Source organism: Ovis aries, chromosome 10 (genome assembly GCF_016772045.2).
Source record: "Ovis aries strain OAR_USU_Benz2616 breed Rambouillet chromosome 10, ARS-UI_Ramb_v3.0, whole genome shotgun sequence".
NCBI lineage: Eukaryota > Metazoa > Chordata > Mammalia > Artiodactyla > Bovidae > Ovis > Ovis aries.
This window is the reverse complement of record NC_056063.1, coordinates 55243074-55270293: the sequence shown is the minus strand read 5'-3', so window position 1 is coordinate 55270293 and position 27220 is coordinate 55243074. Positions and strand designations below refer to the sequence as shown.

At 37.3% G+C, this 27220-nt stretch overlaps 1 protein-coding gene across 2 annotated transcripts in view; it reads right to left on the bottom strand.

The window, feature by feature from the left end:
* Positions 1 to 5188: 5188 nt before the first annotated feature.
* Positions 5189 to 27220, bottom strand: part of NDFIP2 (Nedd4 family interacting protein 2) — a 73847-nt gene continuing 51815 nt past the window's right edge. Inside the window, exons 5-8 of one of the 2 annotated variants that reach the window (XM_004012195.6) lie at positions 17965 to 18089; positions 13334 to 13400; positions 10544 to 10649; positions 5189 to 8478 (exon numbers count right to left, since the gene is read on the bottom strand). In XM_004012195.6, the coding sequence (XP_004012244.3) occupies positions 10546 to 10649; positions 13334 to 13400; positions 17965 to 18089 (296 nt within the window). In that variant the 3' untranslated portion in view covers positions 5189 to 8478; positions 10544 to 10545. Of the gene's footprint in view, positions 10650 to 13333; positions 13401 to 17964; positions 18090 to 27220 lie in introns of both variants that reach the window. The other variant, XM_060394199.1, reaches the window with a different exon arrangement.

Here is a 27220-nt window from a genome sequence, read left to right as displayed (position 1 = left end):
CGCTCAGTCGTGTCCGAGTCTGTGCGACCCCATAGACGGCAGCCCACCAGGCTCCCCCGTCCATGGGATTTTCCAGGCAAGAGCACTGGAGGGGAGTGCCATTGCCTTCTCCGGTCTGAGCCACTAGGGAAGCCCTATTTTGTGCATAGCAGTGTATGCATGTCAACCCATTGCTCTTTCAAATACTCTTCCAGCCCTTCAATGAGCATTCAGTTACTCCTTCCCCTTAAGTAAGCACATCTAATTGCTGTTTTCCTTCTCAGGAAATCCAAGGGAGACAAACTCAGTTATACAACTAAACATGTTATCCGTTTCTCATGCACCTTTTTACTGATACAAGAATGCTAAAGAGTGCTGGACCTGGGGGAGAGGAGTGAATTATTTAAGGAATTAGTGGTACTCTTTTATTTCTTTACTGAAGAATGTCATTGTTTCCATCTTTAAAGATTTTCAAAAGTCACCCCCAAATCTGTGGCATCATTAGCAACAATATATACTAGAGATAGAAATGTTTAAGGTTTTTTAAAGAGTTTTAAATTTTTATGCACATGAGCAACTATTACTATGTAATCTACTTCCTTCTCCAATAAAAGCTAAGAACTATTCCTAGCTCCAAGAATCTTGCTAGCTTTATTTTCCAGATATTTCTGGAAAAATTTCAGCATTTGCAGGCCCCATTGTATACCTGGACTCTTTAGTCTCACGATTTAAGGTTACTGCTTTATGGTTCTCTGGGTAACATGTCCCTTTCATTCTCTTTCCAAGCTCCCATCACCAGGGCTCTGTTTCACACAGCATCAAGTTCAAGGCTTAATAATCATAAAGCTTTACCTGCTTCTATTAGCATTCTTGAAACACAATGAAATAAATAACCACTGACTATAACTGGTATGGTTTTTCTCCTACCTAAATGACTTATAGGATTTAAGTACTTACTTGAACAGTCACATGAAAATTTCTTGACATTTTTTTTCCTGGTTTAGATTTTAGTAACTGCACAGCTGAAATCCTTGTTATATGGCAAGAGATTTTGAATGAAACCTGCACCTTTCATGCTAAACTACGAGCCTCTGGATCTTGATGAATACCTTCTGTTTTCTCTGGCTTTCTCTAGCCAGGATAAGGAGTTGTGGCCTTGGTATTGAAGGCAGAGTAGAAACCCAGATCCTCCACTTGGACTGCTCTGATGCTCAAGAAGGGGACCTCCTCATTACCACTGAGGAAGGAAGTGTATTCCAGCTCCTCACGTGGTGTCCACTCACCCTGAGGAAGGGTGGCCTTGTTATCACTGTTGGTGAAAGTCCTAACTCCCACTAGACATCTCCTGCTTTTCATTTTTACTGATTTATTTATAGAGTTATTTGGCTGCCCCAGGTCTTAGTTGCAGTATGTGGGATCTAGTTCCCTGACCAGGCATTGAATCTCGAACCCCTGCCTTGGGAGTATGGAGTCTTAACCACTGGACCACCACGGAAGTCCCAGCCATAAACATTTAAAAAAATAAATAAATCCAAGACGAAGAACCCATCATTTGTAAGAGGAAGCTGGTGAAATAACCTATCCGAGAATCAGAGTCAAGCTGCCCACCAACCTACTTTCTGATCACTTCCCAACCGTGACTGCAGTGCACTGGCTCCCTGAGCAAAAGCCACAAGTCACCAATGTTTAAGTAACAGCATCTCATCGTGAAATTCTAAGGGACTGGCCTGCAGGCTTCCAAGCTTCACCCGAGAGACATGTGCACGCTTCCTCTGCCCCTACCAGCCGGAGCACCTCACAGCTTGGCACACAGGTACCTCCCTTCCACTCTGTGTGTGATTACACCTCTTAAAATTAATGGTCACCTAAGCAACATTTGCTTGAATTCCCACTTGCTTCAGAGAAGATACAAGGAGCCAGTACTGGGTCCACATGATCCTGCTGTGATCACTCTTGTCAGAGGGTCTGGCAGATCAAATGCCCACACCAGGCAGGGCCCTGCTTCAAGTCCTGGAGACATCAGCTAACACTAATTGGCAGCCTGGTCAGCAAACACACAATATAATGTCTACTTCTTTCGCATAAACCTCACGTAATCCTCAGATACATACACACTGTGCTTCCCAACAAACAGGTGAGGAAACTGAGATGTTGGTTAAAGAAACTGCCTGAGCTGGCATTGAGTGCTGATATTTGAGTCCAGGTTTAGCCTGGCTCCAAAACTCTGTCTTTCTGTTACATAAAGCCACCTCCCTTAATCAGCCACAGGCTCTTCAGGGATAGAGAAGGGAAGATACAAGTGAGAAAAAATTACTTTTTTTAAAGCAAAAAAAAAAAATCAACTTTTTTTGAAGCAAAAAAAAAAGAGATCAGTCCAATTCTGCTCGTGTTCCAGAAGATGGAGAAAGAAACTGTCTTCTCAGCACAAACAGTTCTATTCTGTCCTAAGGCTCCCACATGACCCTGGAGACACAGCCTTGCAGACAGCCATGTGGGGTGTTTAAAGGCAGGAAAATCAGAAGGCTCTCAGTGGGAGAGGTCAAAAAACTACTCTAGAAGTGCTCATTAATGTTTTAAGATCTGTTTTATGTACCTTTCCCTTGCCCGGGAAAAGTCTGACTGACGTGTTGATCCTGACACTTGTAACTTTCTATCCTTAGTACACAAGGAGCTAGATACAGAGAGGGACACCTGATAAGAGAGGAATCAGCAGTACTGCTAGACCGAACTCCCACCACTTCAAACTATGGCAAGAAGACATGCAGTCATGGAGCAGACGTATTGCATTGGAACCTCTGGAAATTGAGGCTGAGGTGTTAACTTGCCCCAAATTCTGTGTTGATTATAATGCACTGTACTGAATAATGGAATTCCCTGGTGGCTCAGATGATAAAGAATCTGCCTGTAATGCAGGAGTCCCAGGTTCGATCCCTGGGTTGGGAAGATTCCCCTGGAAAAGGGCATAGCAATCCAATCTAGTATTCTTGCCTTGAGAATCCCATGGACAGAGGAGCCTGGCAGGCTAGTCTATGCAGTCGCAAAGAGTTAGACACAACTGAGTGATTAACACACATACTGAACAACAATCACAGCTCTAAAGGAAGGTTCCAAGAATCATTCCATCAGGAATTCATCCCTGGACATCCTGTAGAATCAGGGAAATTTATGACTCAGCTGTCTCTCAAAAGTTTGTAACTCTCAGCTGAAGATATAAGGTGAGGGTTTTTGCCATTTTGGCAACTTTCTGTTTTTCTGGGTCTCTCCCATGTTTACATATTAAACTTTTGTTCGATTTTATCCAGTTTGGGAAGGGGGGGAGTTCATTAATTAGGTGAACTGATGCTTTCCATAGTAATCAGCATTTTAAAAGCCTGGATTTAAGCAGTGATATTTTACTTCCTCTATCACCACCTATCATATTAGGATGAGTGGTCAATGCTTGTTAGCAATTAATGGTTTTCAGGTCTTCTCTCTGAATGAATAAAACGGGAATTAAAATTTTAGAGCCCAAATGCCACAGTTAGCAAAACCAAATTACTATGCAGGAATTTAGATAGCTGAGAAGCTAAGTTTGATGGAAAAGAAACAACGTATTTCTACACTAGGGATTCCTGCACAAGTACAGTTCTTATACCTCCACAGAAGAGTTCATACTTTCCAACAGGGTAATTTGTTGCTTTTCACATTCTGAGAGCAGAGGCTGCCCTCCAGGTTTCTTCTGAGCTCTGAACAAATTTTGGTCTTACTTGTGGATCCCATGATGCTCTGGTAAAGCTACAAGATGACACAGCTTTAAGGAAGGATAACCAGTGTCACTAAAGGTAAAACACTGATTCAAACACGAAAGAAGTAGCAATGTAATTAAAAAATGGGTTTGTTTTGGAAGCTTGAGAGAGGAAAACTGCCTCCAGGGTTCTGTGAACCAGGAGCTTCCCTCCTACCAATGCAGGAGACACGGGTTCAATCCCTCATCTGGGAAGATCTCACATGTCGCAGAGCAGCTAAACCCGTGCACCATGGCTATTGAGACTGTGCTCTAGCCCTCGGGAGGCGCAACTACTGAAGCTCATGTGCCCTAGAGCCCCTAACTCAACAAGAGAAGCCATGGGAATGAAAAGCCCACGTACCACAACCAGAGAGCAGCCCACACAGGAACAAAGACCCAGCACAGCCAAAAACAAATAAAATTATTATATCTATAAAAGGTTTTGTGAACCAGTATGGGATTTGGGTGTGCTATAACCTCAGCTATTAAAGGGCAGTAACTCTATCTCCTCCTTATCTGCGCCTTCCCTGGTGGCTCAGTGGTAAAGAATCCACCTGCCAATGCAGGAGGCGCATATTAGATCCCTGGGTCAGAAGATCCCCTGGAGAAGGAAATGGCAACCCACTCTTCTTGCCTGGAAAAATCCCACAGACAGAGGAGCCTGAGAGTTACAGTCCATGGAGTCGCAAGAGTCAGATATAACTTAGCAACTAAACAACTTCCTTATTTAGCTGCTGGACTTTTCACTGGTTTCCATGAAAACCAAATGGGGTTTTTAAAAGCATATAGCTCAACCTCTCAAAATCAAACAAAAATTGAAAGCTAAGTTAAAAACATCAAGAAAAATGAAAACAAGAAAACATACTGAGCTCTAAATAAACATTTTCCTTTTAACTTTTATGAAGTAGGGAATGAGTTTTTTCTTTTTTTCTAACTAACTACAGGGTAGGTTGCATTTTAGGTTGTATGCTCCTAGTGGCTTAGAAGGTAAAGTGTCTGCCTGCAATGTGGGAGACCTGGGTTTGATCCCTGGGTCAGAAAGATCCCCTGAAGAAGGTAATGGCAACCCACTCCAGTACTCTTGCCTGGAAAATCCCATGGACAGAGGAGCCTGGTAGGCTACAGTCCATGGGGCCGCAAAGAGTCAGACACAACTGAGCGACTTCACTTTCCTTTCCTTTCTTTCCCTAATGAGTATATACCCATAGGCAGGTCTGATCTATAGTGACCACTAATCTTTTGCAAAGTAGAAATAAACATGTTATTTGCATTTATTAAAATTAAACTGCAACCTATCTCCAAACATACAAATTACTCTCCAACCTAATTCCATGCCAGTTGTTTTCCACTTAACATAAGTTCAAGCATATGAACATTTTGTGGGGCCAAGGTGTTGCTAATATATTGTCAATCACACTGATTTTCAAAAGGATGCATGACAGGTTCACAGTTCCACATTTACTGAACTTTATTAACAAGTAAAGCACATATTAACATGTTCTATATATGTGAAAGGACATTCAATAATAAATGGCACATTATCATCTAACAGTTGAACTTTATCAAGAATGAAGTTTTAAAAAATAATACACATATTTCATGACTATCTGAAGAATTAACAAAAAATTTAACAGCAGTTTAAACATATAAAAGCTCACTATTTACTATCTATCATAAGTGGAATCATTTCAATACTTCTATTTAAAAAAAAAAAAACAGAAAAAGGAAAAATATATATATGTACTGTATCTTCTACAGGCCTAACAGGTGTCTTGGCAAGGCTGTGACAACAGTAATTGACTCCTGCCCTAATACTGCAGTTCCCTCTCTCAAGGCAGTAGATTTAGGCAGTCACTTCTCAATACAGTAGAGAGTTATATGCAGGGTGATCATACAAATTCTCCTCCAAATTAGGACACTTATGAGAAAGGAGGCACGACTTAAGCTCAGGAAATAGTAATAACCAGGTCTGTTATGAGCAAATCAGGATATATGTCACTCTAGTTAAATACAGGTACCAGATGCACTATCATTACCTTTGTGCTTCATGTCGATAGACCAGTTGGAAAAAAACTGTGGTAAATTAACAAACCCTGAATTCTTCTCCAACTAGACCCTTGGAACTCCACTTTTCCTGTCATTAGAGGTTTTGTTTGAAATATTAGTGATTATTGTCTTAGGTTAACATTTATGATCTTCAAAGGCATGGGATATAGCTTACAGACTCAAAATAAAAGGCTAGCATTAGTATTTTTTTTCCTATTAAAAAGAGGTTTTCATTTTAACGAAGTATAATAGAATCTGCATTTTAAATTCCTAAAATGTATCCTGGACATACTGTATAGAAAATGTATTTTTACTTTAAATTCAGGCTTTTTTTTTTTTTTTTTCATGAAAACATAAAGATGGATTTTTCTGGTCATAATGAGCTATTTCAAATATAACAGAAATAATGTAATACTTTTTTATTGTATTAGCTTCCAACCTTCAATTCACATTCATTCAAAAATTGTTCACAGGTACCCTAACAAGGATTTTGATTTTCAATTTATTTAAGGCAGAGTACAAAGGCGGTTAAGTGTCTCTAAAACACAGCAGCAGCTACGCTGTCCAAGCTCACAGGAAATGAAGGGAAGTGTGTAGGATTTGATAAATCCAGGAGAGAGTGCTGTTTTCTAAAAGAATATTCTGAGTCTCCTCATTGGATGATGAGATTTAAGACTAAAAATGAACTCTACCAATTAAAGAGGATTAAGTAACAACACACTTGAATCTTACAGATTTGTGGGGGTAAAAATCAAAACAAAAAGTGAAGTTCTGATGTCGGGTCAACATCTATATGCATAAACCAAGCATTAAGATCACAAAAACAAAAATAAAAATTTAATAAATTGATGTATGATAGATGATCTAGTAATTTTAACTTACTCTGTATCATTTAAAAACTATTACAAACTACAAGTTTATAGGAAATTAATACACAATAAAAAAATTCTAACATGAGCTCACATTTCTCATAAATAAATTCTAATTTTAATTAATTTTCAATACAGGCAACTAAATCAAATATTTTGTTTTCTTTATCCCCGGCTATTGTTAAAGGGTACCTTAATCAATAATCAAGGATTCAAGATATTTTAATCAATAATAAAAAGGTTATGCAGGGGAGGAGAATAAATGATGGAAACAAAAAATAGGAGGCTCAATCAGAAAAACAAAATGGCATGTTTAGTTTACTAAAGACAATGAAGTAAATGAGAAAACACAGAGATATACAAAAAAGTTATAAAGCATAATAAATTTTATTTTTTCAGAAGTGGAAAATGACCCTGAATAGTTTTAAATGTATCTCTTAGTAGTTGGTGTCTAATAATAAACAAGCAATCAATTTTAAATGTTCTATATAGTTGTATTAACTGATTTTTAAGTTCAAAAGGTAATTTTTAATGTTGGCATTCAAAAGCAAAGATATAACTGAAAAGAAGACAGATGAACCATAAAATGATTTGCAAAATGTAGTAGCTTATGAATGCAAAATAGATTCCAGTTGTAATAACACATATTCACATACACTTTCGCAACACAGTCACACCCCCATATTCCACAGACACATTTCCATAACTTGAAAACAAATATTTCATGTATCTCGATTCAGGAAATGATTTTTACAAGTTAACCTTACAATCAGAAAGCAAGAAGATATTAAAAGTTTTTACTTGCTAAGCTAAACATCTAAAGGGAAAAAATATTACAACGATACTGAAAGATATTTTTATTGGTTTTTTAAAAGATAAAATGCAAATGAGAATATCTTATTCAGAAAATTAACTTTCAAAAAGTCTTAAATGAAATAAATATAATATCTAATACAATCTCTTCCTCTAAGAATCTATAAGATGGACAATGCTAAAAACCAAGCTTCTCATTTGAGAATCCCCAAAGTTGGCATGTCCTTTTAAAAAAAAGAAAAAAAGATTTTCTTATAAAGGAAATGTGGCATACCCACGTTTTCAAAAATTTGTCCTAAAACTATCTTTAACATCCAAATTTTCTAAATATATTAAGTCCACTTAAATTAAGGAAAAGATACCTAGATACAATTTCTAAGAAAACAATGCAGAAAGTAATTTATGCATGGTTTGCATGGTTATTTACAGAAAGTTTTACTAAACAATGATATAACTATCATGTTCAAAAGTCTGACAAATCCTTTCTAATAATCAGCACTGCAGGTTTCAAAAAAAACTTTATATATAACAAAGAATGTTTCCTGTGTAGAGTTACTAGATAAATCTGAGAGCCAGAAACTAAAGCATTTGACATGGTGAGTAATTTCATTTTTATTATACTAAATGTCAGGTCAGAAGTCAATGGCATTTACATGCTGGAAGACTGTTTATCACTCAACTCTTTCAATTATATCAAACACTGATTAATCAAATGTGACTGGACTTGACTGCGACAACTGCACGGTTTCTTTCAGGTCTATGCAACTCTTTTAAATGGGCACATATGCAACTATGCAAAACCAATGAAACATAAATATTTAAAAGAATGAACAGAAATGGCTTTTAGGCATAAACCACTCTGCCATTCAATTCTGAAACTCTTATCTTTTCTTCACAAATTTGTCTTCTGTGTTTAATAGTCTTCTATCCCATTAAAGTTGCAGGTTTACAGATGATCTGGAAATTTCACCTTGATGTAAGAAAGGAATGTCTGGTCGATGCAGTCTAGGGACAGAGAAAGAATTAGTCTTAAAGTGTATTAAGTTGCAATTATCCAAATGATAGTACAATGCAAACCCATTTGATAGTATGACATCAAGAATATAATAGCCTTCTGGTAAGAATGACATAAGTAGCACAGATCAAAATATATTCTAAAGTAAACTTCTAAAGGTGAGCATCTAAAAAATATTTACATTATATTTTACACTCCTGAAAAGGAAAACAAGATAATCACACTGAATATTCACAGAATATCATTTAAATTAATAAAATTACAAACTCTTCAGGTCACTGTAGACAAGTTAAAGAGAAAATGTGACATCTTCAAGGGGAAGGAAGAAACCTTAATGGAACATTTAAAATAATACTTAAATACAATCCAGAAATGCAACTGCAATCATCTTCAGCAGAATTAAGTAAATTATGTTAGCTTAGGTAACAGTCACATAAGCATAAAATTTAAGCAACCAAATCACAAACCATATAATTTACGTATACTTAGTCATAGCAACCTTGAAACATCTTGTACTTGGAGACCCATCAGGAAGTTAAGTGTTTCAGTAGACCTTTGGCTAACGCAGTTCAAATACTTGAAAAGTTCAAAACAATGAAGTGTATAGTACTTGCTTTTAAAGTACTGCAGTGAGGTATGAGGTCTCTTCACTGACGATCTACTAGCCGCACAATAAATAAATGCCTGTACTATACACACAGCCTCCAGAAACTTACTTGATAACTAGTAAGACAATCTGTGCTCGTTTCTTTATTCTCCCATTTATTCAAGTTGTAGCCTCCATTGTTGATATAAACTGGTACATGTTAAGAGAACAGTAACAGTGCTCCCATTTTCTTCGCACAACCTTTACTCCTTGATCCAGTTTGTTAAGATCAGTGCATGGCACTGCTTACAGTAGCCAAAACATGGAAGCAACCTAAATGTCCACTCAAAGAGGAATGGGTGAAGAAGTGGTACATATACACAATGGAGTATTGCTCAGCCACTAAAAAGAAGGAAATGAAGCCATCTGCAGCAACATGGATGGATGCAGAGACTGTCATACTGAGTGGAGTAAGTCAGAGAAGGAGAAATAGCATATGACATCTCTTATATGGCTGCCAGGGGGAAGGGACAGTTAAGGAGTTTGGGATGGACAGGCACACACTGCTATATTTAAAATGGATGATCAACAAGGACCTACTGTGTAACACAGGGAACTCTGCTCAATGTTATGTAGCAGCCTGGATGGGAGGGGAGATTGCGGGATAATGGATACATGTATATGCATGGCTGAGTCCCTTAGCTGTTCACCTGAAATTATCACAAAATTGTTAATCAGCTAAACCTCAATAAATCATAAACATTAAAAAAAAAAAAAAAAGATCAGTGCATAGCACATTGCTTTTCAGTCACGGATTTGGTTTTTTGTTTGTCTGTTTTAGCCTGCAGATATCTCTGTGAAATTCACAGTGATACAAAATGCTCATTCTTTCTGTGTAAGTGCTTTGTCTTATTGTTTTTCAAGCCTTTAGATGCTGTGCTGGTGGTTACTTCGTATACAACCTATAGCCAAGTTTTAAACAGAAATTTAAAGGTCTGATTTAAAGTTTTAGTTTACTCATAATGTATTTTTTAAAACTAAAATGTAATGAAATTCAATTTTTTAAATGGAAGTTATCTTAAAAGTTTGTAATTTTTAAAATTTCAATACTGCTAACAGTATTAAAAATCTACTAAAAATGCTAAATTTGAGTAAACAACATGAATACACATTAAGCATTTAATATGCATGAGGTGAAGGGCTTCCTTGGTGGCTCAGTGGTAAAGTAATCTGCTTGCCAATGCAAGAGACAAGGGTTTGATCCCTGGGTTGGGAAGATCCCCTGGAGGAGGAAATGACAACTCATTCCAGTATTTTTATCTGCAAAATCTCATGGACAGAGGAGCCTGGCGATCTATAGTCCATGGGGTCTCAAAAGAGTCAGACACAATTTAGTGACTAAACAACAAATGCATGGGGTGAATTTGAATACAAAGGGAATAAACAGTTAATATATTAATATTTCTTACCTCTATAATAAGAAGAAATACCTTGTTCTAAGAGCAGCTGCCATACTTTCAGACATGTTTCTGACTTTTAGATAATTAACAAATCCTCTGAAGAAAAGAAGCAGGCCTGAGGAGGTTGAAATATATGGATATATTATACTCTTAAAAAGAAAGGGGACATGATAAATTTGAAATAGACAATTACAAACAAGGTCCTCTTGGTCAAAGGAATTTAATGTGTAGGATTCCATTCATTCCACATTTTACACTATAATGATAGCTCTATTGTAAGGAAATGTAATACAACTTTACTGCTACCTCCAAACTCTTTCAATCTGTTAAGCCTAGAAGTATCTAAAGTAAAGCAAGGGTAGCCATGAAAGTCCTAACTTACACACAAAAACACACACTTATTAAAGTATCTTTTTAGCAAGGAAACTACCTAATGTGTTTAGACTGATTCAACTCACAGATACCTCACTGTACATGAAACTTTTAAATCACTATAATGACTAAGCAAACTAAGACATATTTACTGATATAAAGCATTCAAGAGAGAACACATGCAGCATACGTAATTGCTAACAGTTGTAGGGTAAAACCAGTAATAAGCCTGTCTAGCCAGACCGGGTGCCTGTCATCTGCAAAATACATATTTAGAGATATGTGAATTATGTAAATAATTAAATTATTAGTTCTTATTTCCAAGTAATAACAGTAGATTAATTTATAATTAAAAATTTGAGAAAAATCAAGACAGGAGACTTTGGAAGTAGCCACTCTAGTGAGTTCTTGAATGATCTGAGATACATCTTCTATTTCAGTGTTCTCCTCTGTAAAACAGTATTTAAATAATAACCATTTACATCACAAGTATCTTTAGTAATCAATAAAACAAAGCCTGTGAAATGTATCAAAGTTTCAGATGAAAAATATTAGCTAAGTGTCAAAAAGCATTACCATTATTAGTGAAGTCTTTGATATACTTAAGCATACAATTCTAAGGGAAATATTTATTAACTCTGGTAAATTTTTAACCAGGTAATAAGGGGGTGAGGTGGAGTTGGGACAAGAAGCAGATGATATGTATGCAGGGAACTTTCCTCACCAGGAGGACGAGCCTGTCAATTTAAATTCAAAGTCTCAAATGAAATCTGTAACCCAATTCTAAGACAATAATCGAAGCCCTAAAATAAGAATCATGGTTACAATAAATTAGAGACAGAAGACAGAAGAGAGGCACAAATAATGACTTAAAACAAGCGGTATAAATTTCACCTAAATCTGATCCCATCTGCTTCCCATATCCTCTTTTCCATGTGTGACTCCCACTCTGAATTCCACCCTTATGCCCTTCCAGACGCTGTTCAAAGATAACGACATTGTGATCCAAACATAAAAGGATTACTGAAAAATGTAAACCAAAATTATTTGTGAAATCCCTTCTTTAGTCTATGAAGCTGCTGTTGCTAAGACCTATTTTGCTCTGCTCAGGCTCTTCCAAAATTAGCCAATTCCCACCTAGAAACCAATCAAGCAGCAGCTATGGTTTCTCAGCGTTCCGGGGTGTATGCAACATTCTTCTGGGTACGTGACAGCAACATTCCCATCACGGATTAAGCTTTCACATTCCCCTAAATGCTAGATTATGGCTCTGATGAGGAACTGGGGCTGTGCCTGCATTCTACTGTGTTCCACGGTTGTCTTCATAAGACTCTTCAATCCCCTAATAATATTTATAAGCAAGAATCTCACTCAATGTGCTTAAACACCTAAAAGACATTATAAATTTTTTTCACTTTTGAGTAAGAAACTCAGTCAAGCACAGAATCGGTCAGAAAACAAGTAACAAGACAAAAAAACTAGTTAAACTTCTGTCCAATCTGACACCCCAACAAAATCACAAGAGATATACAAATAATTGGAATAATTTCACTATAATTATCAGAAAAAGAATCTAGGCTCTTTAGTGACCTTCGCTGACCACTAAGATTTTGTTTCCTGAAAGATCCTACAGATGCAACAGCAGGACTAAATAAGAATGCCAGGAGAACACTGCCACCTACTGAAGTGCTGTTTTCCGGTACAAATAATTTACTACAGAAATGTGGGCTCCTAAACCTAAAGAGGAACAACCTGTATTTTTCATGCTGGTAAATAAATTTGAAATGTGGATTACAAGTATAATGTGATTTTAAGATTAACTTAATTATCATACATCTAAAGAGGAAAACACAAGAAAACACAGATTGGAAATCCATAAAATTCATCAATATTAATAAACGACACGCCTGGTAAGAAGAAAACGCAACAGAAGCACTGTGATCATTAAGCATGAAGCCTTCCCTTACGCCTGACTGATTAATGATTAATGCAGAGTGCACTTCAAAAGTGTAAAGAATGTTTCAATGATCCAAAAATAAAAGAATAGGTAGGATATCCAATTAGCCTCCTCTCAACATTTCCTAGATCATTAAAAGAAACTCACGCATGTCTATGTTCCAAAATAAATGCTGAAGGCAATTATTTTTTAATCATCTTATGATTTTCAAGTTTTGCAGTATTCAGTTCATTCAACCACTGATTCTTTATATTGTTGACAGGCTCTGAATTTTAAATCAGAAACCAGAATGTTATGTAGAACTATCTGGATAGCCAAGATGACATGTGTTTGGATATGAGAATTTTTCAATAGAAAATTTTTCTTTCACTTAAATAACACAGTATATTTACATCTTACAATTTTAGGAAATACCAAAGTTAAACTAAATGCAAATTAGTCATACTGAAATGCATTAAGAATAAACTTACCAAGTACAAGAAATATCCACCAAAGCCAGTACTGTCCATTGAAATATCCAGTAAAATAATCAGAAAACTATGGAATGAACATAAATATATTTACTGTATTTATGGACCTAAATTTGAAAATCATAATTAACCTCAGTTTCGGAATGATTTAATTCAAATAATCGTCAGCACATAAAACAGCACAAAAAGAAAAAGAGAAAAGAAAAATATTACACATAAAATTATTTGAGGAAAAAAAACTTTTAGAAGTTTTTTATCAGCAAACAAACTTATGCAAAATATTTAAGAAATAAAAATGTTTCAAACTGCCTGTAAGGAAGAAAGGTAAGTGTTATGTATCCGAATCTAACATTTTTCTCATTAAAGAGTTCACATGTCAGTTCTTTTCTCATAATCTCTCAAAGCCACAACTACCATCCCAAACACACTACAGCAACCCGCTGCTTTAGATATTAACACCAAAAGCCACATTAGTTTAATCTTATCAGATGGGGATGTTCTGCTGACCTCTAAAAAGAAGAGCTTTTGACCTTCTGCACACCCCCTACTGTTAATCACTGCCAAGAATACTAGGCACATAAAGACCCCCAACTCATTAGAGTCTTTTTTATTTTCAAACTAGATGCTCCAGGATTCATTTCCCAACAGTGAGCTGAGAACAGCTAAATGAACCTTGAAGTGGCATTTCAACAGTTCCTATTAGTGGCCGTGGTAGACAGTTTATAAATTCTCTGTGAAATGAGAATGTGAACAGACAGATGGAAGGTAGGGTTTGATGACACTGAACACAGGTATCTATTCCTTGATTTGACTATGGACATGATGATTTATTATTTTTAAAAAGTTTTCTTTTTAGATCTATCTCATTTTCCTGTTCGTTTTATCTACTCTGTTTCTACCAGTCTCCAACCTGAATTTAACTAAAAATGAGTTTGTTAAAAGCATGTTTGTCCTCAGATGTATCTATTTCCAAATTTGTACATAACTATTTCCAACTTTTCACTGGTAATTTCCACAAAAGATTAAAAAAAAAAAATCTTACAAGTTTGGTAAGAATAAAAACGCTTACAAACTGTAAATAATGTTACTGTGTGGGAAAGCACATCCACTGAAGGGTATCTAAATGTTTCTTAAAGCTTTTAAAGTAATTTCCCAGGAAGTATTTATAATACATGAACCATGATCTAAGTTCTCAGCTTTGAGTCTGAGAAATTTCAAAGAATAGAGATTTCAAAGTACCATTATAGATACAAGGCCCATGTATTCCTATACCTTTAAAATATGTACAATGAAAGAAGAATTGGAAAACTGTGAAAATATAGCTTGTAAAGTAGGACAGCTGCATTACTTTTTAATCAAATGATTAATAAGAAACAAACGGCTTTCATATAGGTTTTAGAGATTATAAGAACAAAAGGAGTAAAGAACTAAAACCACACATTTTTACCTTTCTAATTCTTAAAATATATTTAATGTACAATATCCACAACAAGAGGCAACCAGAAAAGAACACTGTAATTCTTCACCAGAAGTACCGACCTGCAGCTGTTCTTTATCTGTTCCCAAGTAAAGAATACAATTATCTTCATTTTGAAGTCAAAGGGAAAAACTCACTACATGAAAAGAATAAACTAATAAGCTTTGGGGCTCATTAGTAAGTTATCAAACGTGTTTCAAAATACTAAAAAATCAGAGGGCTCAGTCAAGTTGTGTTTTGGGTTTCTTAATAACTCATATTTAGTAGTCAACCACAGGCTGCAAGAAATCAAACTTTGGAAAATAAATTAACGAACAATAAGAATTTATCTGACTTAAATTTTTGAAATAATTATGATTTTATTTTGTTAATATGACAGCAGTATTTTTTTGTTTACCTCCTGTCTACTTTTAAAAGGAACTGTCAGCTTTTACTAAAATATATATGCAATTTTAAATAATAAAAACATTAAAAGCCTTGGAGAGAATCTTGGGCTAAACATATTTACACTAAATGTGAGGCTCACAGCAATTCAGAAACAAAAAGAAAAGCAGCAATGTGATTTATAAATTACTTATTATCTAATAAAAGGAAATGCCAGGCTTTTAGGAAAAAACCTTTCCCTCAGCACTGAACTCCAAGGAGAATTTATTGCTTGGAGTATTGTAACAAAAGCCAAAGTACAGTCAAAGTTACAGAGGCAGTACAAAATTAGGGAAACAGGCACTGAACAGAAGTCAAGCTAGATTCTAATCCATAAACTGTGGGACACTCAGCAAGCTATTAGGCTTTTTATTCTGTTTCATCATCAATAAAAGGGCTAGCTTGTCTCCAGCATCATTGATGGATGACACAGGATTATTCGGTGTTTATAATGAGTCATACCTGGAACACAGTAAGTGCTCACTGAATGACAACTATTATTTTAAAACAGACCATTCCTTAAAATCCTTTTTTTATATCAATTCTCAATATACACTGAAGGTATAACATTAACCTTAACTCAGTAAAGGTATTTTAAAGGGAAACAGTCCCAAGGATTAAACTTCATGCTATTAAATTCCTTACAAAACTTTGAGAAACTCCAGTCTTTGAATTTAAGGTCCCATCTTATCACACTGACTGGAGTTGATGAGGAGACAATCTAACTTCTTCACAACCTGGGGTTCTACGAGAGAATTAGGCCTTAATATACTAGAGTCAAACATTGCATATAATGCACTGATCTATTTTTATGTTCTAGAATGATACTGAAAGTGAAGTCGCTCAGTCATGTCCAACTCTTTGCAACCGCATGGACTGTAGCCCACCAGGCTCCTCCGTCCATGGGATTCTCCAGGCAGAGTACTGGAGTTGGTTGCCAATGATACTAGCAATTCAATAACCTTAGGAAAACTGAGAAAGTCAAATCGTTTTCCATGTTCTGTGACTCAGACCAGAAATCCCATTTGAATAAGAGTCATTAATTCTATTACTAACATAACCAGGGTTGGACTAGATTATCTAGTTCCAACTCTTGAGTTTTTCCTACTAGTAACTTCTGCAGGGGCAGGGACTGTCTCTTTATCTCTGCATGCCTCATAACACCTAACAGATTTATGCTTGTGGTGAGAACCTACTTTACATTTTTCAAATAAAATTAAAACAAGGAACTGCCAGGGGGCAGTTCTTACAATGGCCAGGTTTTAATCACCTTAAAAGAAGCCAGTTTGCAGGTCCCACCAAGAATCTGGGACTGTTTAATAACCACAGCCTATAATCTGGTCTGAACAGAGACACGGTCTGACAAGATTACTGAAACCCTGGGAAGTAATAAAATAAGTTTAAAATTAATGAAAAAACACATAAAATTCAGTTTTAGTATTTTTGTAATGGGTGATTTTCTTAAGATATTTGATAACGTAGGTACGTAAATAAAGTGTCTGAAGCACTGAAGCTGACATATTAGTATGTGGTTCTACTGAAAATTTCAGGACTTGACTCATTCAATTAGAAGTCATTGTTTAAATACACATGATTTGTGGAAAGTATATATTTTATTAATTGTATATAGCATTTAAATGTGTGGGTTACTTTTAATAAGAGTAACTAACAAAGCCCTTTCCTAGCTGAAGAAACCAGGGGAAAATCCTTGTAAAAAGGAACCAAAGGGGCCTTCAAGAGGCAAAAGGAAAGAGCTGAGGGAAGATTATGCTAACAATAGTACTACCTGTGCAATGGTTACAAAAATTTTATTTTTTTGATGAGATGGGACAAAGGAAAGAACTTACTGTTATCTCCCTATACTTCATTTTGTAAATGACATGAGGGAGACAGAGGGTGATTTCCAGAACAACTGGAAAATGAGAAGAAAGGCTTAGAAGGAACATAAGGGTTGAACCCAGGTCTCCCACATTGCAGGCAGATTCTTTACCAGCTGAGCCACAAGGGAAGCCCAAGAATACTGGAGTGGGTAATATATCCCTTCTCCAGGGGATCTTTACAACCCAGGAATTGAACCGGGGTCCCCTGCACTGCAGCAGATTCTTTAACAACTAGGCTATCAGGGAAGCCGATAAAGGAAAAGATGAGTTCTAATAACTACCTTAAAGGCGTGTACTTTTACTTTTGGGGGGCCTCCCCAGTGGCTCAGTAAGAGAATATTTAAATCCATGATAATTTCACTAGCCAATGGAAATGTTTATGTCTTAACTAATTCCAAGCAGACCTATGCTTTATCACAACAGTGGCAGCCATGATTCACTGAGCACATATACTTGTGCAGTAACTGGGCAAGGTACTCAAAATATGTCCTGTTCTTAACTCACAAAAATACTGAAAGGCACCTATTATCTATTATGAAGAAACTAACGCTCTGAACGATTTAAAAACTTAAAAGTCAGAACAATGATATAAAAATGATGAGATTCAAACTCAAATTTATCTGATTCCAAAGTTCTTTCCACATACTAACGAGTTCTCATACAATACGGTCAGAAAATGTTCACACCACAGAGATCACTATAATAATTAAGGATAGAAGTTAAGAATAAGTCTCAAAATAATTGAACTCATATACACAAAATATACAAAATGAACATTTACAAATCACACAGGAAATTTCATGTACTTTAATTTTAGCGATTAAAGTGGTAGAGGCTATCAAGACACTCACCCTGACAATAAGGATCCATTTGATCAATGAAAGGCCAAATCCACAGATTGCACCATACCTTCCAGCGATGGTGTTGGTAATACAGAAGGATAAACAAAATCCAAGCCAGTTGAAAATAAATGCCACTGAAAGCAAGAGAAATAATTCTTTTAAAAGACCACACACTGGAAACAAATAAACAGAGATCTAATTCAGAAGACCTGAGTTTGATCCCTTGGTTGGGAAGATCCCTTGGAGAAAGGCATGGCAACGCACTCCAGTATTCTTGCCTGGAATTCCATGTACAGAGAAGCCTAGCAGGCTACAATTCATCATGTCTCAAAGAGTAGGACATGACTGAGCGACTAACACCACTACTACTTCATGGAATATAAATAATACTTCACTGCTCAATGGAAATAGCAGTTCTCTTTCTTTTAACTCTGTACTAATTAAGTCGTCCTTACAGACTGTAGTCTACCTTTTTCAAATGTCTTTAGTTGTTTACTATCCATTAACAAATGGGTAAGCTTGGTTTCTTGTCAGTTTGGTCAAGAATCAATACCTTAGAGCTTATAATCCAAAAGGTGAAACTGTAATTTTAAACCAGTTAAAAATTAAGTCACAAAGTGGCTGCCATGCAATCCTACCCAAAAAGTCTAGTCTAAGACACCAGCCGACCAAATCAGCTTTTTAAAAAAGCAGTATTAAAGATGAGCTGAATAAATTATGTATTTTAATAATATATAAATTATACTAATGTTCCAGGAGCAAATACTGTTCACAGCCTCCTCCTACCTAACAAAACCTGTGGTTCCCCTTCCCAGGAACCCATCCACTTCTAGAGCCTGTATTAAAGGGGTGGCTGGACTCCGTACTTGGCCCCCAAAGGTGAGTCCTCAGCAGTCCGGGAAAAATCACAGGAGGCCCAAATCCCCTGCCAGTGATTTTATTTTGTAAATAGGACTTCTGAAAAACATTCTTAAAAACACAGCAAGGACATAGAGGATGGAATTTAGGATAAATGACAGTAACTCTAAATTGATCCTTGTTGAAGCTGGGTGATGGATATGCAGATGCTTTGTTTTTTTAAATTGAAATAGACTTGATTTACAATGTTGTGTGTGCTTAAATTTTTGGCCACATCCTAGAGCATGTGGGATCTTAGTTCTCCAACCAGGGATCAAACCCTGCACCCCCTTGCACTGGAAGACTGAGTCTTAACCACTAGACCACCAAGGAAATCCTACAGAGATGTTTAATATACTCTCATCCAGCTTGAGAATTTCTACAATAAAAGCTTTAAAAAAAGAAAGAAGAAGAAAAAGAAGAGGCCTTCTTCTTCCAGTGGATGTCACATTTAATCCTCATACCTGAAACTGCTGCCATGATCCTGCTATCAGCCTGAGAACTAAACCACCATCCTAAGTCTGCTGGGGTGGATTGTGGAGGGGCGGATGGGTAGATGGTGGGTGGGAGGGTTTGTGTGCACGTGAGCGTGTGTGTGTGTGTTGTTTTCGGGAAGAAGAAAGTAAAGCAGAGCCACAGCACTGACACAGTCTGTGCCTGACGTCTGCCTATCCAGAGACTTCTGCTTTTATGGGACAGTCTCCTAACTGTTTACAACAGCTGAGTAAGGGTTTCCTACTATTTGTAGCATAAACCATTCCCAGGTCCCTGAGATATAATCAGAGTGCCATATTTATGTTCAAGATACCAATAATATCACAATTATAATAGCAATAATAAAACTAAAGACCAACTTGAACATAAGTCTTGTTCACTGCTCATCCTCTCACCCTAAATATCTCCAACCAAGCCCCAGGGAGAATAAAGTAAATTACCTAGAGAAATTCTGGTTTTTCAAAATTCTAAAGACCTAGAGGAAATGTTTTAAGATAAGTTCAAATGAAATGGCTATTTCTTTGAAGCAATGCCCCTACTATTATCATTTTTTTCCTTCCTAAAACTTTCTAGATGCAGCCTTTTCGATCATTAATGGGAAGCTATAATACATGATGATACAATAGCCAGAAAAATGAATTTTTAAATAAGAGACTTGTGTGTTGAGTCACAACTCACTCACTGGATATACAGCCTTGGACTCACTGCTGACCTCTGCTGAGCCACAGTTCTCTTATCTTTAAGCACTGACTTCATGAGATTGATAAGAGGATTAAGTGAGAATGTAAAAAGCTTAGCACAGCACCTGGCACATGGTGGTTGCTAAAAAATGTCTGCCACCATCCCTATACATACAAAACGATCTCTCCACATTAGAGTAGGTCCCATCTTTCCTGCCAAAAACATTTCAGGAGACACTACTATAAATAAAGTGTGTAGAAGTGTGGAAGTCACTCAGTGGTGTCCAACTCTGCTACCCCATGGACTGTAGTCCTCCAGGCTTCTCTGTCCATGGGATTCTCCAAGTAAGAATACTAGAGTGGGTTGCCATGTCCTCCTCCAGGGATGTTCCTGACCCAGGGATCGAACCTGGGCCTCCTGCACTGCAGGCAGACTCTTTACATCTGAGCCACCAGGGACACTACACTATATAAAGCTTGTTTATTCTCTAATTTTAGCTGCCATACTGGACAACAGAGATAGAACATTTCCATTGTTCTAGAATAATCTATTGCATATAGCAGCTCTCTATCTAACTGGCTGATATTTGCGTTAACTGTGGGGAAAGCAGATAACAAAACCAGTTTTATATCTATTTAAAGAACTGACATTACCAAACAGCAGCGGAGATTACCAATTGGTTGCTACATATGTGCTAATGACAAGCTGAGGTATTTCTCTCCTCAAATCTTAGGGCAGGCAGGAGAGGTCTGGGGCAGAGGACAGACACCGCCAGTCCTAAGCACCCCATCCCAGTGTGCTATGAACATTCTATCATATTGCAAGTATCTCACGTCACAGGTATCTTCCCTACATTAAAACACAGGAAGCACTGACAGAGAAATCCAAAACAGTAAAATATTTCAAAAGTGTTATTTTTTTTGTACCACTGAGCATGTACATGTTTAGCTTTGGGGGAAAAAAAAGCATTTAAACACTGTCCAGTTTCTTCAAAATCAGACTTACCACCATCTACTAGACACATCACTGTGCCTTAAAGAGGAACAAGATTCAAAAGGACGAAAAAGTACTTAATGAGGTGTCATGTTTTCTTTAGGGGCTCCACCAGCGGTATGAATTCCTATCAACTGTGCTCACGTGATATAATTTGTTATTGACTGAACTGCATCCTCCTTGAAACTTGTAGATTAAAGTCCTAAGCCCCCCGTGTGACTTACGTAGAGACAGGGCCTTTAAGGAGGGAGTCACAGGTACCTGAGGTTATAAGGGTAAAGGTATAATACAACAGCACTGGAGTCCCTAGAGGAAGAGGCAGAGACGGCAGAGAGTTCTCTGTGCACACACGCAGAGGAGAGGCCATGTGAGGACACCGCAAGAAGACAGCCATCTGTAAGCCAGGAGGACCCTCACCAGAAACCAAAGTTTCTGGCTCTCTGATCTCAGACTTCTAGCTTCCAGAACCGTGAGAAAATAAATTTTCATTGTTTAAGCCACCCAGTCTGTGATATTTTGTTACAGCAGCCTGAACAGAAAAACATGTAACTTAATCACCTTTAACTGCTCTCACATACACATGCACTAGTGAAACAGAGAAGCTGTGACGACTGAAGCATAGATAGATCCACTTTTTATGCCCTTTGGCCTGTAAGACAGAAAGTAAAGCTGAGTAAGTCTTTAAGGTAGAGAAAGGGCAGAGCATTCCATTCTGGATCCTCACCGGGTCCCGAGCCTCTGGGATCTAATGCCTGAAGATCTGAGGTAGAGCTGATGTAACAGTTGAAATAAAATACACAATAAATGCAATGCACATGAACCATCCCAAAACCATCCCCCCTCCTCCCTGGTCTGTGGAAAAATTATCTTCCATGAAACTGGTCCCTGGTGCCAAAACGTTGAGTACTGCTAAGACATGTCTGAATCGTCAGGAAAAGGATTTAATAAACATACACTAAACCTTAGGTATGGCAAATCCATAAAAGAATGTGTAGTGGAGACAGGTAAACAGATATCAATACATGCCTAAGAGAGAAGACATGAATACTTTTCTTTCAGCTCCACCTTCATTTATGCATTTTCCGCTAGAGAGCTAGAACAAAATAAGGAAGCTTAAAAGGTGTATGGAAGGGACTTTCCTGCTGGTCAAGTGGCTTTGACTCCACACTCCCAATCAGAAGTCTGAGATCAATGAGTCAGAAAATTCTGTTTCTGGTGAGGGTTCTCTTCCTGGCTTGCAGACGGCTGGTCAGGGAACTAGATCCCATGTATCAAAATTAAAAATCCACATGCCACAGTTGAAAAGATCTCACAGACAGCAGTGAAAACTGAAGATCCTGCATGTCGCAACTAAGACCTGGCATAGCAAAATAAATCAAATTTTTTTTTTAAAAAAAAGGTGGCGGTCACCTATTCCCAACATAGCAAGGCCCAAGATGGAACCCAGAGAAGCAACAGGTTCCTATAAGCTATACTCCTGTGGAAAAGTAAGATTTGGGGGAGTAAATAACAGGGAAATAGGAAAATTAGCACAGGAAAGTTGGTAAAGTATGCTTAGTGTTGCTCCAATTACAATTCTCCGCTTGCGGTCCTTTTTTTTCCCTAAGAGCAAATAAGGCAGGTTCAGACAGGTGAATGGCATCTGAAAGAAGGCTGCCAACCAAATGACTTACAGGAACTGAGAGGTGAAGTCTCAGTTAAGCATGAGGAAGGAGAACACCACCTGCACTTAACAGCACTCATAATTCATGGCATTTCACTATATTAACTCATTTGATCCTTACATTAGCCTTTTAAGAAGGATGAGATAAAAACTGATTCCCTTTCACAGAAGGGCAAATGAAAACTCAGAACAGTCAGGCTCTACACACAAAGTCACAAGGTAAGAAGCATTGTAGGTAGGACTGTGGCCCCCAAGTCTTTTTCTTTTTTTGCAACCAAGTCTTTTACACTTGCATACACTGATCATTTTGTATATATACCTCCCACCTACCCAAAGAATTTGTCGGGTAATCAGAAAGCAGTAGTATATACTATAGTTTATCCATTAACTTAGTATGGCTACACTTTAAAATTTTCAATAGCCACAAGATATGTATTAATAATAAAGGGGAAAAGAGTAACTCCACAGTGAAGAAAGCTGAGGGACACTACCTTATCCTGATGAGAGTTAACATCACTAGTAATAAGATACCTAGTAACAAGATACCCAGTAATAAGGTATCTAGATCATTGCCTTCTGATATGACACACTGAAAACACAGCATTTCTGCGGTATTCTTGGTGGTGGAGGGGGCGGTGCGAAGGGGGGGCAGAATGTACTACCTGAATCTAATAACTGGGAAACACTAGCTAAATCCAAATTGAAAGACATTCTACAAAATAACTGACCAGGACTCTACAGAAGAATCAAAATTGTTACAAAACAAAAACAGACTAAGAAACTGTTCTGGATTGAGGCAGATGATGGAAACACAGAGGCTAATGACTTCCCTGGTAGCTCAGACGGTCTGCCTACAATGCGGGAGACCTGGGTTCAATCCCTGGGTCGGGAAGGTCTCCTGGAGAAGGAAATGGCAACCCATTCCAGGATTCTTGCCTGGAAAATCCCATGGACAGAGCAGCCTGGTAGGCTACAGTCCATGGGGTTGCAAAGAGTCGGACACAACTGAGCAACTTCACTTCACAATACAATGCGTAATCCCAAAACAGATGCTAGACCAAGAAAAAGACATCCGTGGGACAGCTGGGAAAATCTGAAAAAGGTCTACAAACTAGTCAGTGTTATTTCATGATGTTAATTTAACTTCTCAGCGTTGATCACTAAAGTTATGTATGTTAACACTTGGAAAAGCTGGATGAAAGCTATATGCCAATTGTACTGTTTCTGCATTTTTCTTCCTAAATTTGAAATTATTTCAAAAATGAAAAGTTTAAAATGTTTAAATTTTAAACAATTTGATACTTGCTCTAAAAACAAGTGAATATTACAAATGAATGAACACCAATATAATACTGACATTAAGCACTTACTAATTTTATCAAAGAAAAATCCTCATTATATATAAATGCACCACATTTCAAATACAGTAAATTCCCAAAGAATAATCGATTTTACTATACTTGATTCTGAACTGCATAAAGGCAAATTTCTGTCTTATCCTCATGCAATTCTCTTTATTTAAACTATCAACAGTTGAGAAAAACATGAAGCTAACAACGTATTAATTTTCAGCCATTTCCATTAAACTACAAGCAACGAAATGACCAAAAAATTATTTTCCTTATAAACAGAATAAATTCAATAAAATTTAATACTTCACAAATATTATGAGTTTCTTAAGGTACAGTTACAACTCTTAGATATCTCCCTTTTCTGGATACAATTACAATACGTGAGCCCAAAGCTATATAAAAACCTAGCTCTATATGAAGAGTAAGTCACTGATGCCTAACAAGGCAATCAATGCGTGGTACCAAGATAACCTCTCTAAGAACTGTCGCCTATATGACTCATCCATGGTAGGTACTTGAAAGTACTTACTGAATAAAGATGTTCAATATCACTAATCATTGGGGAAATGCAAATTAGACCACAACTAGATACCACCACACAACTATTAAATTTCTAAAATTTTTTAAACTCTTCAGTACCCCCTGGTGGTGCAGAGGTTAAAGCGTCTGCCTGCAATGTGGGAGACCTGGGTTCAATCCCTGGGTCAGGAAGATACCCTGGAGAAGGAAATAGCAACCCACTCCAGTATTCTTGCCTGGAGAATCCCATGGACAGAGGAGCATGGTGGGCTACAGTCCATGGGTCGCAAAGAGTCAGACATGACTGAGCAACTTCACTTCACTTCACCAAATGCTGATGAGGATGGAGCAATAGGAACACTCATTCACCGCTGGCGGGAATGCAGAATGGAACTGGAAGAATTTCTTACAAATCAGAATTCACATTTCAAAACACCTTTCTAATTCTTTTTAAACTTACTTGAAAGTGAAAGTGAAGTAGCCCAGCCGTGTGCGACTCTTTGCAATCCCATAGACGGTAGCTTGCCAGGCTCCTCCATCCATGGGATTTTCCAGGCAAGGATACTGGAGTGGGTTGCCATTTCCTTCTCCAGGGGATCCTCATGATCCAGTGGTTGAACCCGGGTCTCCAGCACTGCAGGCAGACTCTTTACCGTCTGAGCCACCAGGGAAGCCCAAATTACGAACAACCTAGTATCTCTTTAACCATGTTTCCCTCAAGTCTAAAATGGGAATAATGCAAGTGATTAATTATTATGACAGCATGCTGATATGAAGACTCACACATGGTACAAAAGGATAAACCTCAGAAGAGTTTTCTAAGCAGAATACAGATTATGTTTTTAAGCACTAGAGTTCAAGGTAATTTCCACAGAATGTCACTTATCCAATGAACCAAACTTTAATTTCTAGCTTTTAACTAACAGAAGTATACCTGACTTCTATTTCATTCCCTTTGAGAGAAAGTCTGTTAAAAATCGGCTCAGACATAAGGAATAGTGAAGTCGCTCAGTCGTGTCAGACTCTTTGAGACCCCATGGACTGTATATAGCCTACCAGGCTTCTCCATCCATGGGACTCTCCAGGCAAAAATACTAGAGTGGGTTACCATTTCCTTCTCCAGGGGATCTTCCTGACCCAGGGATCGAACTCAGGTCTCCCGCATTGGAGGCAGACGCTTTAACCTCTGAGCCACCAGGGAAGCCCCGGTGACACAAGGAGATAAGGCATATATAAGGCATTTTGGAGGATGCCTTATATAATCCTTCAAAGGATTTACAAGAAGCAAAGCATCATCAGGGGATATACACATTTCTTTCTTTACATTTTCTGAACATGAGCAAGCAACTATCTTACCAAATTTATGTGTAAACTTTAAGGTAACATGTAGGAAGAGACTGAATTGTGGATGGTGAAAACAGAGAAAGTAAAATTAAACCAACAAAAGGTTTAAATTGAAATATTCTTACTGAAAATCACTACAGTTTTATTTGTACAACTTATATAATCTGAAATGTTTAAATTATAAACCATGTTAAAGAAAATCTATTTCCAGACCTTAGACAGCAGAAGAGAATCTAAACAACAGCTTGTTGCTGTTTAGTCGCTAAGTCATGCTCAACTAGCTGCTGCTGCTGCTGCTAAGTCGCTTCAGTGGTGTCCGACTCTGTGCGACCCCATAGACGGCAGCCTACCAGGCTCCTCTGTCCCTGGGATTCTCCAGGCAAGAATACTGGAGTGGGTTGTCATGTTCTTTTCCAGTGCATGAAAGTGAAAAGTGAAAGTAAAGTTGCTCAGTCATGTCTGACTCTTCGCGACCTCAGGGACTGTAGCCTACTAGGCACCTCTGTCTGTGGGATATTCCAGGCAAGAGTACTGGAGTGGGGTAATGGAATACCCGAGTAGCTAGCCCTTGCATGGCTACTGTATTGCTTACTACGTGGAAAATGTAGCACGTTGCAATTTGTAGATAGCCACTAGATGGCAGTGACTACAAATAAATCTGAAGCACTGGCCTATAGCCTTTACCCAAAGAAATGTATCCCTAAATGAAGGTGACAATTTATATAATCTTACTCTTATAATATCAGTGCAATATTTGTCTACAAAGGTTCCTATTCTAATAGGAAGCATAAAGATATAAATTGTAGAAACTTAATTTAATAAAACTGTAATAATAAGCAGATAATTCACATTAACACATTAAATGTAAACATTTACATTCATATCAATTAATATACCACCACTGACCAAAAACAGAGGCAACCAAGTGCCTAGATTACTGTGCATTTACAACACTGGTGTATCAGTAAAATGCTTTCAGACGTAAAAACACAGATTGAGAAGAAGATAGCACAGTTAAGTGAAATACAGAAACGCAGAGATGATAACTAAGCTAGAGTCAAATAATTAGATGGTGTCAAATAACATGTTTTTATTTCTAAGAAAGAGGTATTTATACTACAAATAACTACAATAAATTTAAATTCTTCCTTTACCAATTAAGATTTCTTAAAAGACAACCATGAAAGGAATTAATGTTTACGCTACTCTTTTTGTAAAGAAAATATGTGGGAATCCTGTTATTAATATAAAGAATTACCAGTTGAACTAAGAAAAAAGTTAAGGTTTATAGTACAATAGTACTAATAGACTAATAGAACAA